General features: G+C 38.1%; 1 protein-coding gene across 4 annotated transcripts in view; it reads left to right on the forward strand.

The window, feature by feature from the left end:
* LOC150077296 (uncharacterized) overlaps window positions 1-17,331 on the forward strand; it is a 702,167-nt gene that overhangs the window by 430,165 nt on the left and 254,671 nt on the right. For all 4 annotated transcript variants that reach the window (XM_090386557.1, XM_090386560.1, XM_090386559.1 and 1 more), the window contains exon 10: window positions 10,858-10,934. In XM_090386557.1, coding sequence (XP_090242683.1) covers window positions 10,858-10,934 — 77 coding nt within the window. The remainder of the gene's footprint in view (window positions 1-10,857; window positions 10,935-17,331) is intronic.

Here is a 17,331-nt window from a genome sequence, read left to right on the forward strand (position 1 = left end):
TTCCCATTTTGAATTTGCTGTTGGTAACATCATCAGTTGGTCCCACTGTATAGAATATAAATACTGTCTCAGTCCATCGTAATCGCCTTTACGAAAGCAATAACCCTTCCCTTTACCCCTAATGGTAGTTACCTCTTTGAGTAAATCCCACTTCAGCACACTGTGATCACTGCCACCTAGTGGTTCATTTACCTGCAGATTCTTTATGCGCCAATAAAACCCAAATCAAATCAAATCAAACCTGCAGATTCTTAATGCATGAAGAATCACTACTGATAATCAAATCAAGAGTATTACTCCCTCTAGTTGCCTCCCAAACATGCTGATGTAGAAAACAATCATCGAATAAATCCACAAAAGCCTTGCTAGTGTGTGAGTGGCCAGCCCCCAAATTCCAGTCAATATCTGGGAAATTAAAATCCCCTAATCTAAACCTTGGTTTACCAAAAAATGTGTGTGTGGCCCCAGGTGCCAAGCGATTTTGTGATCAAGTGTCTTTGCCTGTGAATTAGTGCTCTCTCTTGAATAAATAAAATCGTTTTCTTTATTTAGTGTTACACTAACAATCAATTAAATAATCCTCGGTAAAGAAATCACTTTACTTGATCAGGAGGAGAACTAACCTTCTTTCTTTTTATCCTTTTATTTTCATATTAACCCCACGGGCTCACATGTGGTGAGTATGGGCTTCACAAACCCAGGGTCCTGAGCTGGATATCATCACATTCTGATTCCCTTCTCTCTCTCTCTCTCTCTCTCTCTCTCTCTCTCTCTCTCTCTCTCTCTCTCTCTCAGGGTTACACAGGAGTATTATTATTTTTTTAATTTTTTTTGGTTGGTGCAGCATAAGCCTCAGGCTTCCTTGCACCATATGGCTAGTAATAATAATATTATTATTATTATTACTAACCAACTAATGCTTGGTCGCAAAGGTGGCACTGCTCCTGCCTCTATGTAGCGGGCCGGTAACCCAGGTTTTTTGCTCCCTTCCACATTTCCCTGTGGAAGGGAGCAAACAGTTCCCAAAACCCAGAAAACCACTGGGTACACAGAAGAAACCCTGACAAGGCAATAAAAGAAGATTCTGTTTCTGTCACAGCAAAGTGTCAAAAGACTGACGTCATATCCCTTAACAGCGTATTCAAAGAAGTGTCCCCTTTAGTAATGTAAAAAAAGATACAGCGGTACAAAACTGAACATGACATAACCTACCAAGAGGCTAAAAAATTCTTACCTGTTCTGAATATTAACAAGCCAACGTATGCCCAAATAATGCAAAACACACATCAATTGCTACCCAAATGGAGGTAACTATAACACCAAGCAAATCACTATCCGAATGGGCAAGGTCAGTATTGTCCACAGTACCAGCAAACCAAATGAAAAGAAAACAGAGCGAAGCTATTAATACACTGATCACAGTACAACCAGATGCCATTCAACAGCAGAATACTACAATATCTACCACTCCTGACTCAAATCAAACATGGATTCAGAAGATAATGTCACTTAGATGAACAGGTTTTGGAACTGTTCACCAATGAGGAGATGGATACAGGGAAACCTTATTTCCTAAAGAAGGACAAAGGCAAACTAGAGCAACGTAAACCTTCTCTTCCTCGAAAACAAATCAAAGGCTCCACTAAACCCGAATAATGCTTACTTTCTCACAGTGGAACTGTAGAGGCTATTGTAGCAATTCGACTGACATCCGAGATCTCCTTTCACAATATGACCCAATTGCTTCTGCCTAAAGAAACCAATCTAACACCAAATAAAAATGTTTCACTTCGGAAATACATTTTACATCTGCATGATCGTGTCGCACAAAATCTGAACAATCTTGCACTTGGAGGAGTAGCACTAATCATCAACTCCTAGATACCCGCAATGCCACTCCCTCTAAAAACAAGCCTTGAGGCAGTGCTGCATGAGCCAATGTTAACTTCGATTTGACCATTTCTCATTATACTTGCCACCTAACCAAAATATAAGCTATGCCGACCTAGAAGAAATAGTGATACAACTTCCCAAACCTTACTGCATCTTAGGAGACCTCAACAGTCACCATCTGCTGTGGGGAAACAGTAACCTGGACGAGTGTGAACAAACTATTGAAAAACTACTTGATCAACATAATCTGATAACTCTCGATAAGAGCTCACGCTTATATGCATCTTCCTACAGGATCTACATCAGCTATTGATGTTTCTCTATGCTCAGCAACCATATATCCTCTATTTGGATGGACTATTCACAGCAATCCACTGGGCAGTGATCATTATCCTGTGATGTGACTCATTGACAAAGAATTGAGCAGGCTCAATGCTGATGGGATACTTCTGCTTGCTCAGATTAAAAACATAGGGGGTCATAGATTCAAATTGAGTTGTAAGATAGATGTGCGGACGTTTGCCTTTAGCCAGTGGGTAGTTGATTGCTGGAACAGACTTCCATCTCTTGTTGTGGAAGTTGATAGCTGATAGTTGATAAAATTAAGGCTGAACTAGACAAACGTTTGGAGTGACCGGATGGGTGAAATGGGAAGGTGTTTTTTTTTTTTTTTTTTTTGGCTGATGCTATATAAGCTTGCTGCTTTCTTGCATCATATCCCTTAACTACTAATGCTAATGCCCAAATGGAACTTTTCCAAACCTGAATGGGACATGTACAAGCATCTAGCGACACTAGAAGAAAACCAAGTTCAACAAACATCCATAAACCTGGTAGTAGAATATATATGCAACCAAATACTGCAGGCTGCGGACAAAGCAATTCCAAAATAATCCACAAAAATATCAGCAGCTCAAAAATGTGGTGAAATGAAGAATGTAGTTCAGCTAAAAAACAAAACAGAGCATGGAATATCTTCAGGAAGTTCACAACAGAAAGCCTCACCCACTTTAAAAAGGCAAGAGCAAAGGCAAAACGAGTCAGGCAGACTAGCAAAAGTGAAGCATAAAGGTGTTTCACTTCCACAATTACAAGAACGACAAAAACAAAACAATATGTGCCAAAATAAGGCTGATGTATGTAAAACGCCCATGCATCAACTGTCCCATGCTCACTGTTAATGGCTATGATTTCACAAAACCAGAGAAGATTGCAAACACCGTGGGTAGATCCCTAATGGAAATCTCGGCCACATCATACTCTCCATATTTTCAGGCACACAAAGCACAATCAGAAAAAAACTCAATTTTGAATCAGCATCGATTTCTGCGTACAATCTCCGCTTCACAATGTTAGGGTTGCACCATACTCTAGCCGCTACTAAACTCAGTGTAGAAGGGCCAGGTGGAATCCACTACATTATGATAAAAATAACAAAACTTACCAAACTGGCCCTCAAGACTCAGTTACTCCTCTAAAACAGAATATTCAGAGAAAACACTTTCCCCCAACAAATGGCATCATGCTTACGTTCTGGCATTTCCAAAACCATGTAAAGACCCTACAAATCTGCAACATTATCGACCTATTGCACTCACCAGCTGTATGAGCAAAGTCATGGAAAAAATGGTCAACGTCCCCGGCTAACCTGGTTTCTGGTTTAAAATGACCTCCTAAGTCCACTGCAATGTGGCTTTCACAAAGGTAGATCCACTCTTCACCTTTTGATCAAGACAGAAATAAATGTCTGTGATGCCTTTTTCTGGAAAGAACACCTTGCAATGGTCCTCTTTGACATCGGAAAAGCCTTTGACACTGCTTGGAGATATGGTTTAATGCAAAACCTATACGATCTGGGGTTATGCAGACATCTACCACAATTTATCAGAAACTTCCTGCACCCTGCTCATTTCAAGTTAAGAGTTCACAATCAATTATCTTCAAAATTTATCCAGGAAGAAGGGGTACCACAAGGGTCAGTGCTAAATGCCATTCTCTTCAGTAAAATAATGAATTCAATAACACATTACCTACCACAAACAATATCCACTACGCTGTATGCTGATGACTTCAGTATTGCCTGCCATTTGCCTAATATGAGAATGATAGAAAGACAGTTACAATGTGCCATCAACAAAATAGCAAAATGGTCCCAAAACAATGGATTTCGTCTCTCACACCAAAAAACGGTTGGGATACACTTCTGTAGGACCTACACCAACATCTGGAACTTCGACTAGAAAATCAAGTCATATCAGTTGTCATTAGTGTCTGCTTTCTTGGTGTGATATATATTCGCCAAAAAATTGAACTTATAAAAATGCTCTGGATTAACTGTCTTAAAAAGCTTAACATCTTAAGATTTCTATTAGGCACAACGTGGGGGAGCTGACTGTTACACACTTCTACATCTCTACCATGCATTAATATAGTCATGTCTGGACTATGGTCCTGTAGCGTATAGCTCTGCTAGACCAAGCACTTTACGTTGACTTGTTCCTGTGCACCACAGTGCTCTTTGTCTTGCATTGGGGGCATACAATACATCATCAGTTCAGAGCCTATATGCTGAAGCACATGAAACATCCTTGCAGCTGCACAGACAAATCATTTTATTAAATTATGGAGCCAAACTCGAAGGGCATCCAAAACATCCCATTTGGAATGGACTTTTCCCTCATAAATGGGAAAACCTTTATAGAGCCTACCCATCTATAAACCCACCAACCGGGATACTGCTTCACTCACCACAAGCTGACTGGCAAATTGACCTGAGTGCCTCTCATACAATCCCACCTTGGATGTATCATATACTGCTGTGTGACTTTTCATTCACAGCCTGGAGAAAACACCCCATGTCCAGAACATACTATACACACATGCCACCCTCAGAACCCAGCATGGCCAATACATACCGATCTACACAGATGGATCTAATACTGACAAGCATGTTGGTAGAGAGCAGTATTTCCTAACATTACCATATCCAAAAAACTCCCCACCAAATGTAGCAGCTATACTACAGAACTCTGTGCTATCCACATATCCTTAAACTATACACTCTCAAGAACCATAGTGCACAGCATTATATTATTGACTCCTTTAGTACTATCCAAGATATACAACACAATACAAAGAATAATAACCCCCTTACTTAGACAGATCTAGAATACTCTGACTAAATTAAACCAGAAGAAACAAGTTCTCTTTTGTTGAATCCCTGGTCACGGTGGAATTTCTGGAAATGAACAGGCCAACCTAGCTGGCAAAACTGCTACTGATCCTATATATTTTTACTGATCCTATCCGTATTGCTACTGATCCTATATATTTTTATAATATACAAATATATTATAAAGAAACGATGCCTTGAACAGTGGCAACAATAAACTACTTAATATAAAAAAAGAAATTTCCTGTTTATATTCAGGCATGACAACCAAGTCAGTAGAGTTTACAGTAAATCGTCAGTACAAATATTTATCATATTTAGTAGTCACGGGCTTGAACCCCGTTCCACTCAAGGAACGCATGCTATGCACTCTTGCTTTTGACCACTCGGCTATGTCAGATCTAAAACCATGGAGATCTAGTATAAGTGAGAAGCGACATGAAGAAGTTATATTAGCCCGATTATGAATAGACCACATGCACCTGACACATCTTTATTTGCTTGCAGCCACTGACCCACCACATTGCACAAACTGTAACACTCTAACATTCATCTTAGAGTCCAGCATATACTCATTGATTTCCCCATTTACAGTAGTGAATAACAATCTCGCTTTGCCTCATTTTCAGCAATAAACACTCTGAGTATAGCTCATCTCCTAGCAGATACACCACAAGTGGACAAAATCTTTACTTTCCTTAAACAGATACAAATCTATAACACTCTCTAAACTTTAACTGCAATCCATATTGACAAATTGATAAATGGTAGAGTTCTGAACTCTACCATAGTTAGACATGTTATGTCCATGTTGCCCTTGCATCGTAAAGCTCATAAACAAACAAACAAACAAACAAACCAATAAATGTGCTAAGGCTGTTCGAGAGAAGAATGCTGCATATCGTAATTGGCTTGTGTCCAAATCTCCAGGTTCATTTTCTACCTACACCAAAGCTTGCAACTATTGCAAAGCAGTTATTAATCAGTCCAAACTATATTTCAAACAGGCTAAGAGTAGAAAACTTGCTTCTTGTCCAAATGGTAGTCGAGCATTCTGGTCTCTTGCCAGAGCTATTGGCCACAGCTTTTACCCATCTCTGTTCCCACCTCTGTCAAAACTAGATGTTTCTATTGCCACTTCATCTAAAGATAAAGCTGACTTGTTAGTATCCTATTTTCCTTGCTACTTATGTATTGAGGATCTTTGTAAACTACCTGCCACCATTCTCAGTACACTTCATTCAATGTCTCCTGTGGTCTTCCGTCAAAAGGATGCCAGAAGGATTTTGCACAATCTTGATGATAAGAAAGCTCCAGGTCATGATGGAATTTCTCCACTTCTTCTCAAAACCTGTGCTCCTGAAATTACTCCTGTTCTGTGTTGTCTTTTTTCACTCTCTTATTCCAAAGGTGTTTAACTTTTTGTGTGGAGATTTTCTCATATCCAGCCAGTTCCTAAAAAAGGGTTGAAAATCCCTCCAATTCAATTATCATCCCATTGCAATTACTTCTACTATTTTCTAAAGTAATAGAGAAATCAATTAACCGCCAACTCTTAAACTATCTAGAAACCTTCCAATGATTTCCAGTATAGACTCCGTCGGTGTCGATCCACTGGTGATATTCTGGCTTATGTTACCGATCTACGGAAAAATTCAGTGAAAAGTTTGGTGAAACTCAAGCAGTTGCCCTTGATATTTCAAAGCATTTTAGCATAAATGTCTTATAAATAAGCTTTCTGCTTATGGTTTGCCAACTGTTTTTTTGTAATTCAGTATCCAGGTTTCTCTCGAATGCTCATTGCAGGTGATGCTAGATGGCTCTCCATATTCTAACTTTTCCCTTGATGCTGATGTTTCCCAAGGTTCGTTCTATCTTTCACTCTTTTCCTGTTGTATGTTACTGACCTTCTTCCATTGACCAGAAATCCTATCCATAGTTTTGCTGATGATAGGGTGCCTCCGTTGCCAGGTGGGCAGGAGCAGCAGTGCGTAGCACACACTTCTTGATTGGACCTGGGTTCGAGCCCGTGACCACCAAATACGTTGGATGCGGAAAGGTCAGGGAATGACCACAGCATATCCCCGGAGCAATATAGCCTTAGTTGATAATGCTCCTAAAAGCCAAATAACAACAACAACTGATGATAGCACAATGCATTCCACCTTCCATTTTGAGAAAACTTGCCCTGCTGAAACAGCTTCAAATTCTCGAATATTTGCTACCAATTCCTTAAATGCTGAGTCCAGGTAATTCTCCAGTGGAGCAAAGTTTTAAAACTAGGTAGACAAATTATTAGAAAGGATGGGCAGATTATGCAGAATTTTTTTTTTTTTTTTTTGTTTGGTTGGTCTTCTATCAGCTTGCTTTCTTGCTTCATTTGTAACTGCTAATACTACACCTTAGTTTTGAACAGGTAGATCAAAATAAAGGTACTCTTCATGCTCCCCATTAGGATAACCCAGTATCCTCTCATTTCCACTGTAAATTTGGAATGGGGTCTAATGGTAGCCCCATAAATCCAGATTAAAAAAATAAAGAAAGAAACGACTCACTGGAACCTAATCGGTGCCTGTGTTACGGGTCTAGTGTGCACAAGTTCTGCATGCTTAGGGCATGTAAGTGATAGTAAGCTAATGTTTGATATTTTTAATACTTGTTCAGGCATTAAAACATTCATACACCAAAATAAAATTTTCCCTGTTACTTGCAATCACTCTAAGGCGCCCCCCGTAGCCAGGTGGGAAGGAGCAGCAGTGTACAGCACATGCTTCTTGATTAGACTGGGGTTCGACCCCCATCACCACCAAATACGGAGGAAGCAGAAAGGTCAGGGAATGACCACCGCATATTCCCAGAGCAATATGGCCTTAGTTGCTAATGCTCCTTAAAAGAAAAAAAAAAAAAAAAAAAAAGCAATCACTCTAACCAAATAAAGTGAAGGTGTGGGGGGGGGAGAGTATGCTCTTAATGGACTAAAATAAAATAAAGCTGTTAGCTATGTTTATTTGAAGTAATAACCTTCCAGCATAAATGCTTGAGTTGCTGTCATTTGCAGAAGTATCATTCATGGTTTCGGCATGAGATATGACACTGCATAAGATTTTTTAAAATTATATTTTATTTTTTTATTTAATGTAGCATAATAGTACAAGATGGTAGAATGTTACCACTGGGACCTAAAGATATTAGAAAGCGGATGGATAATTGAAAAAAAATGAGAGAAGTTTGAAAATGAAGTTTGATTCTTTTACTTTCTTCCACAAGAGATCTATAGATGTTAAATGTGAATGGGACAAGACAGTGGGAAGATTTCATAAGGGATGGTTGAAAACTCACACTGATATGCAGAAGCCTGGAGTTAAAATGATTGATTCCTTGGATGGATGAAGCCAAATGGCAATTCAATGATAATCTATGATTAAACTTCTAGAGACTTAATGGAATTTAAATACAACTATTGAAATATTTGTCTAGTCCTGCAAATGGGGTGGGTTTACTTGAGAAGTTATGTACAGGCGGGCCTCGATTAACGCGATTAATTCGTCCCGCAAAACGGAAACGCGTTAATTGAATATCATAACCAATAGGAAAAATTATATTTGGTACTTGACCTTCTGGAATGTCCATAAAGAATTTTAAATAACTTTTAAATAATACCTTATAAATAACTTTTTAACTGCATGCCATGTAAAAGATAATAAAAATTATAGAATTAAATTTGCTACAGAAATATTTGAACACAGTCGTTTGAACAGTTTTGGCTTTCGTTTTTTCATCATACAATTTCCGATAGCCGACAACAAGCTTCTCTAGGCCCTGGCTAAATAACATGCTTCTTTCGACATCCATTACCTTTTGTTTAAGGTTCTCTGCGATACGAAAGATTTCGCCTAGTTCTTTTACCGTTATCTCCTTTGAGGTAACATTTTCATCTGGCTCACACTCTTTTTCTTCAGCTTCTTCGTGCGCACGCTGTTGCTCTATTTGAAGGAGATCATTGTCACTTAGCTGTTCTAAATGCGAATTCAGTGATTCTCGAACGTTAGCCGCATCCAAGCCTTTGAAACCAAGTTCATTACCAATATTAGTTATGTCTTCAATAACTTTTTGAACTGCATCTTTGAAGCAAGTAAAATCGTTTGCGCGGGGTAAAAGATGCTTCCAAACTGCTCTCATATTGCTTGGATGGATGAACTTCTTCCCATGCTGCATGAATGTTTTCAATGGCCAATCGTATGTTATATTTTTTCCAAAATTCTGGTACAGAAATTGCATTATCTCCTGTTATAGCTTCAAGTGCCTGTGCAAAGGTTCTGCGGAGATAGTAAGCCTTGAAAGTTGCAATCGTCCCCTGATCCATGGGTTGCAATAACGAAGTCGTATTCGCCGGTAAAAAAACAACTTTCACATTTTCATTTAAGTCACCAAGTGCAGAAGGATGTCCAGGTGCATTATCTAAAAGCAACAGAGCTTTAAAAGTAAGATTATTTTTCTTGCAATAGGCTTCAACTGTTGGACAGAAATAAGACGTAAACCAGTCTTCAAATAGGGCTTTGGTCATCCATGCTTTTTTATTTGAACGAAAAATGACTGGAAGAGTGCGGTGGCTGTATCCTTTTAAAGCCCTAGGATTTTGTGCACGGTACACAAGCATGGGTTTCTATTTAAAATCACCTTCAGCATTACCTCCTAATAAAAGTGTTAGTCGATCTTTTGAGACTTTATACCCAGGTTGTGATGCTTCATTTGCAGCCAAATAAGTTTTAGTTGGCATCTGTTTCCAAAATACGCCCGTTTCGTCTACATTAAATATTTGCCGATCGTCGTATTCAGCATCTTGAATGATTTTTTGCAATTCTGCAGGAAATTTGGCTGCAGCATCTTCATCAACACTAGCAGCTTCCCCTGTTACTTTAACATTATGCAGTCGTGCTCGATTTTTGAAACGTCCAAACCACCCTGAACTAGCAACAAACATTTCAGTCTCCCCTTGATATTTTGTTTCTTTGAGCTTAGTAAAAAGGTTAATAGCTTTGCTCTGAATATTGTCCTTAGATAATGGAATTCTTTTTTGATTGCAATCTTCTATCCAAATTGATAAAAGAGTTTCCATTTCAATCATTATTAGAGTTCTGTTTCTGGTATTTTGTAAGACAAAAGAAGATGATGAAACTTTACCTTTCTCTTTATATTCGTTCTTACGGCTCAAGATAGTTCGTACGGTAGACTCACTGTATCCTAGATCTCTTACGATTTTCGCATGGTTTGCACCACGTTCATGTTTTTTAATAACTTCAAGTTTATCAGCTAAAGTAATAACTTTTCGTTTTTTTTTTTATTACAATCACGTTGTTTTTCACTCTTTCTTTTATCCATAATTAACAGGGGTAGAAAATTAGAATTTTTAAATACGTCTGCACGTGACTTTATTAGGTGGAGACAAACAAGTAACACGTCTACTTAGTTGATGGAACACACTGAGGCGGGAAGCGGACAAACGCTTGTTTATTGGCAGTCAGACATTTAGTGCGCGATTCGAATCTTTTTCAACTATCAGAAATAAAAGATCGCGTTAACTGGAAATTTGAATCGCGTAAAGTAAAAAGTGGTATCATTTTTTCCAATCGCGGTAACTGAAAACCGTGTTAATCGAACTCACGTTAAGCGAGGCCTGCCTGTATATGAATTTTGTTAAAAATTCACTTTCTTTATAAATTACAAAATTAATATCACGTAGTTTGTAATTCTTTTAAAATTATAAAAAATAGTGAAAATTTTATTTCTTTTAGGTTGAATCTCAAAGCCAGACTGTAAAAGTAGAACAATCCCAATCAGACAGAAGTAAAAAACCATTTCATCCTGTTTTGTAAGTGCAAATTTTATTTAAACAGTAATTTGATATTATAAATTTTTATTCTTAATATAATTTTATTTAAGTTAACATATTTGTTGAACATGTACACTGGTGTTCAAAGAAAGTGCATCACTTAGGAATTTCACATTTTTTAACCCTTTTTCGCGATGGTATGTTACATTAATGACTAGCATCACAAATAGAAATATAAACAAAAGATATTTATTAATAGTTAAGGCAAAGCTAAGTAATATTTGACAGGTGCTCTCAAAATATTCCAAAATGAGCATTTGCAACCTTTATACAATGGTTTTGGTAAACTCGACGATCGTGGCTGAAATGTTATCAGAAGCCCTCACTTTGCTTCAGTTTATCATTTTAAATGGAAAACAAAATGAAAAGTTCAAGTGCATACTGATATTTAGTTGCACCACCTCTGGTCCTGATGACAGCAGCACACCATGGAGGTAGGCGCCTCCGTAGCCAGGTGGGAAGGAGCAGCAGTGCGTAGCACACGCTTCTTGATTAGACCGGGGTTCGAGCCCGTCACCACCAAATACGGAGGATGCGGAAAGGTTAAGGAATGACCGCCGCATATCCTGGAGCAATATGGCCTTAGTTGCTAATGCTCCTAAAAACCAAAACAACAAAACAACACCATGGAGGCATTGACAAAATCAATTTTTGAAGATAATCAACTGACAGTTCTTGGTTCCAAACACGAATTATGGCTTCTTGAAGTTCATGAAGGGTTTGGTTTCTTTCTGGCAACTGCAGATTCCACAACTGCAGATTCCACAATGCCAATGCCAGTTCTCTATAGGATTCAGGTCCGGGCTGTTTCCTGGCCAGGTAAGAGTTGTAATGGACCGTTCTTCCAACCATTTTTTCACCTGTAACAAATGTAAACACGTTACTGTTGAACCTCTAATGCAGAAATAAAGCTGAAGTAACTACAGAAGTGCCTACTTACACTTTTCACCCGATGACAAGGAGTAGAGTCGTCCTGAAAGATATAGTTACTTGGCAGGTTGAAATGGTCTCTAATGGTTAGCAGCAATTTGCCTTCCAATATAGCCATTGGCATTTACGGAATCTTTTATAAACTGCAGGTGACCTACTCCGTGATACAAAATGCACCCCCATATCATTTGGCTGGTAGGGAGTTTCACTGTAGACAACATACAGTCTGGATGGTATTCTTCACCACGTCTATGGTGAATGGTTTGTGAGCCATGCAGGTTGAATTCTTCTCATCCGAGAAAATAACTGACTTCCACTGCTTCGGGGTCCATTTGACATGCTCCTTACACCAAATTAATCGGGCCTTTTTCATTATTTTTTTTCCCTTCCCTGTTAGTTGTTGGTGCATCGGCTTCTGTGGCCATAATGCACCTCCCAAGGTTTTTGCATTTTATTCTGATCCAAGCCCAAGGCGGGATTCAAACCTGCGACCTTTGGGTTGCCAATTTTTTGTGTGAGGTGGGGCTTCTTCTTAGGATGACGGGCTTCAAGTCCATTTTTAAAGAGGTGTCTTCTGACTGTTACTGTACTTGCTACCACTCCTGTATGTTCTTCCCATTCCCTTTTCAGCTCAGATGAAGAAGCTTTACAGTTTTTAAGGCATAAGTGCTTGAAAACATGGCCCTGTTTTGGCATAGACACTCTTTTGTGTCCGGTTCCTTTTTTCCTGTCAGCAGAACCAGTATTCTTGAGTTTTGAAAGAAATCTACTCACTGTTGACTGATTATAACTTGGGGTGTTCTTCCCAAGCAATATGTTGGGAAAAACATCCTTCCTCACGTAAAACAACAGTAGCACTCTTTCTTCTTTCTTCATGGTGTCAACTGCACATAATTTGCCATCCTGACACAAGCAAGGAATGACTGGAAGTCTTGCAGAGCATGCTTATATAGCTGAAAGTAACAGCTGATGCAATATTATGTCATCACCTACACGTGTCAATCTTATCTGATGCAATCTGTAAGAAATATTGCCATATACTTATGTTATTCGGACGACAATTACAATTTTAAGTGGTGATGCACTTTCTTTGAAAACCAGCGTATTTTTGCATTTCTATTACCTGTTCTTATGGCAGTCAGCATTGTACATCTGATTCCTGCTTTATCTGTGCCCAAAGTATTTCTGTTAATCTTTCTTTCTCTCTAGTAGCATTTAAAGAAGTTTTTAACTGATTGATTCCTTGGAACTTGGAAATATTAGAACATACCTCCCAACTGCTTATGTATTAATGTGTGAGATTCATTAAAGGGGTGTGGATTATAACTGGTTAAAATTTAAATTGCATAGAGGAAAGTGTACCTTTCTCAGTGCTTGGAATATGGGTTTCACTATATAAGATCACTGTTGAACCAGGAGTCTGAATGGAAAACTTTTCAGCCATCATCAGTTAGTTTGAAAATGATAAGGAAGGATGGAGAATTTTTATCTGTTTCTAGTTCCCGTGGTGCAATTTGATTGTGTATGTTGAAAATCTCATGTTATTCAAATTCCATACTGCTGAGAATGTTGTGGAGAATTTGGTATTAAGAACTAAAAACTGTGTGTTTTTTTGAACCATTCTATTGTAAGAGCTTCAAAAGTGGTTAATTTTTAGGTTAAAGGTAATTTGATTGGTATTATTGTCAAATCAATTTTCGACTGATATCCAGTGTATTGAATGTGTTGGCTGAGTTGAGTTGTATGGTATTGTGTGTGTAAACTGGGTTGGTGATAATAGACTTCAGTATTAGATATGTTTGGGGTACCATGTTTAACTGTATATTCCACTCTTCATCATCCGAAAATGAATTCGGCAATAAATCTGATCACATTACCTTCCAGCTATAAATTAAATGCTTTTGAAGTGCTTGCAATAGAATGGTTCAAATAAAACATACAATTTTTAGTCCTTAATACCAAACTCCCTACAACATTCTTAGTAGTATGGAATTTAAGTAATGTGAGAGTTCCAACATGCATAATCAAATTGCACCACAGGAACTAGAAACAGAAAAACTCTTCTTCCTTCCTTACTATTTTGAACCATCTGATGATGATTGAAAAGTTCTCCCTTCAGACTCTTGGTTCAATAGTGGTCTTATATAGTGAAACCCATATGGCAAGCATCGAGAAAGGTACACTTTCCTCTATGCAATTTAATTAATTAATCTCATCCCTTAATACGTAAGCAATTGGGAGATAATTTCCGGTATTCTAGGTTTCCCGATCTTTTTATTGTCATTTCACCTAGGAACTAAAGGATTATAACATTAATATAGTCCAATTATCCAAGCAATATTTTCATGGGGGGAATGCAATGATGTGTAGTGTAAATTTAAATACTAATGAAAACTAGGGTTAGTGTGTACTTAACTGTAGCATTTATGGTTTGTGTTCTTTTTCTCACACACTTACACATTAATTCTTCTGGCTTTCATTTCATTTATTCAACTCTCACCTCCTGCACCGCCCTCTCCGGGCACTCTAACCCACTGCAATTTCTCAGTCATGGTGCAGGCCTAGCCGCAAGTCCCCTGCAGGCCAGGGGAGAATGCAGTGTTTGTGTTAGTATATATAAAGTAATGTAAGTTATTCCCAACTCTGTATTCCCTTGGCCAACTACATTTGCTCTTCCACTCATTCCCATTCACTCTCTCTTTCCCTCATGCTAGGTCACTCTTTCTTCCACCAAAACTGCCATTTATTCCCTTTTACCATAATTCCTAGTTGTTTATGTATACCAGAACATACCACTTGTAGTTCAGAACTTTCAGTCCTGAACTACAAGAAGACAATGAAGAACATATTTTATTAACTGATTTTAGTCAAGTTGAAGGTTTCCAAAAATTTACAGTAAGAAGATGTACAAAAATTGTTTCAGTGATGTTTTCCAACAAATAATCACTGATTTGTTGGAAAATAAAATTATAGATGATGCAGAAATCATACACTCTGAGATAGCTACATACAAATCTAAGTATGAAGAAGAACAGATTGAATCAAATTCAGAGCCAGAAATTCCTTATGCAGATTCCAAAAGCTCTCTAGGTACAGATTTACATTGTATGGAACAGTAGTCTGATTCAATAGTCAGTGATGTAATGTTTATAAGGGGGGAAAAACAGTGGAGGGACTGTGCTGCAAAATGTCACATTTTTGTTATCTAAAATGGCTGAAAATTGCTGATTATATATAAGTGAATATACACGTATATGTTTAAAGTGAAAACAAGAGGTCTTCTACAGCATATATCAAAAACTTTGATTTTTCTGAGGAAAATTTCTGAGATGTTTCAAAAAAAACAAAGCAGTGTGCAACTTTATTTAAAGTAAAAATTAAATAATTTTCCAGTCTCTTTGAAGATTAATGTATTTCATAGTCTTATATATTTTCAGTTCATGTTGTTTCCATAACATGAACTGAAAAATGATTTCAAATACATTAGTTGTGTAGATTGGATACATTATGGAAGTTACTACACAAGATACATAAAATGTTCACCACCAGCATGTATGCATGAATGGTATAATTTTTCCAGCAGCCTGACATATCGTGGTACACATATCAGCCTTAATTTTACCTGCTTTCTGTTATATGATTACTCGCAAATACTGTAATGTTTGTGGTTTACAAGCATGCGCTTTATTTTTCAGGTATACCCAATCAAAAAAATTGTAAGGAAGTGAAGTTTAGCGGCCTTGAAGGCTATTCAAAGAAATTCCACTTATCCATTGTTTGGGAAATTGACTAACCAGATAGGCATGACATTAGAGTAAAAATGTGGAAGTGCTCCATCCTGGTGAAAGTACACCAACATATCTAGAAACATTTCTTATTATGCTCTGCTGTCTATACATTATTTGGTAAATTGACTTTCCAGATAGCCACATGGACATTAGAGTGAAAATGTGCAATTGCTTTATCCTGTTGAATTCGCCAGTGTAATCAGAAATGTTTATTATGAGAACTGCATCGTTCATTAATAGTTCAACATAACCTTGGTCAGCAACAGTGTCATTGAATCTATAAGATTCACTTATCTGACAAGTAAAGTGAGGTGAGGATGGTCACTGGTCCTGTGAAAACCCTCACTCGCTCTGCAGAAAGTATTAAGTTGTAATCACTCAAACAACCATTTAATTTTGAATGTTTCTGTACCTGATTATATTAGCATTAGCATAGCCAAAGGCACATGATGCAAGAAAGCAAGCTTGTATAGCATCAGCCCAAAAAAAAAAAAAACAACCTTATTTCACCCATCACTCGCTACAAATGTTTGTCAAGTCCTGCCTTGAATCTATTTAAGCTATCAACTTCTACAATGACAGATGGAAGTTTGTTCCAGCAATCAATCACCCACTGGCTAAAGGCAAACTTCTGCACATCTATCCTACAACCGTCTTTTCTCAATTTGAATTTATGCCCTCTTAGGTGATTATTCTGAGCAAGAGGAAGAATCCCATCAGCATTGAGAATGCTCAAACCATTCAAGGCTTTATACACCTCTATCAGATCACCTCGCTGGTGCCTAGTCCCCAGACACTGTAATTTGCAAAACTTAAGCTTTTCTTCGTAAGAGCACCCCTTTGTTCCATTCACTAATCTTGTTGCCCTTCTCTGTACTCGTTCCAACAACTCTACATCCTTCTTAAAATGAGGCCTCCAGACCTGTATACAGTACTCAAGGTGTGGCCTGACCATTGCCTTATACAAGAGGATAATCACCTCCTTATCCCTGCTAGAAAAATTCCTGTATATCATTGACAAGACACCATGAGCTACTCTTGCAGACCATCTACACTGTTCAGAAAACTTCATATCTGCCTGCACAATTACCCCCAGGTCCTTTTCATTCTCTACCACTGTCAATGTGCTACCACAGATGTAGTACTTTACATTTGTCAATGTTAAACTTCATTTGCCACCTCTCAGCCCATCTGCTCAACTTTTCTAGATCCTGTTGCAGCAGTGTACTGTCATTAGTGTCATTAACATCCCTGCCAACCTTCGTATCGTCTGCAAACTTGGACATTAAGCCTGATATACCATCATCAATATCATTTATAAATACAGAAAACAATAATGGACCCAACACTGAACCCTGGGGGACTCCACTAATAACATTAGTCCATGAAGAGCAGTGTCTCTGTTGATTACCACTCTCTGTCTTCTCCCACTCAACCATCCCTTTATCCATAGCAGCAATTTTTGCCTCCAGTGCCACACTGCTCCAATTTGTGCAGTAGTCTTCCATGTGCAACAGTATCAAAGGCTTTTCTAAGATCCAAATATATGATATCAAAGTTATTCTTTGCATCCAGTTCCTCTGTGACTACATCATAGTATCCAATCAAATTAGTCAGACAAGACTTTCCCTTAACAAACCCATGCTGTGTTCGAGCTA

This window comes from Mastigoproctus giganteus, chromosome 12 (assembly GCF_048544385.1).
Source record: "Mastigoproctus giganteus isolate SK-2022 chromosome 12, ASM4854438v1, whole genome shotgun sequence".
NCBI lineage: Eukaryota > Metazoa > Arthropoda > Arachnida > Uropygi > Thelyphonidae > Mastigoproctus > Mastigoproctus giganteus.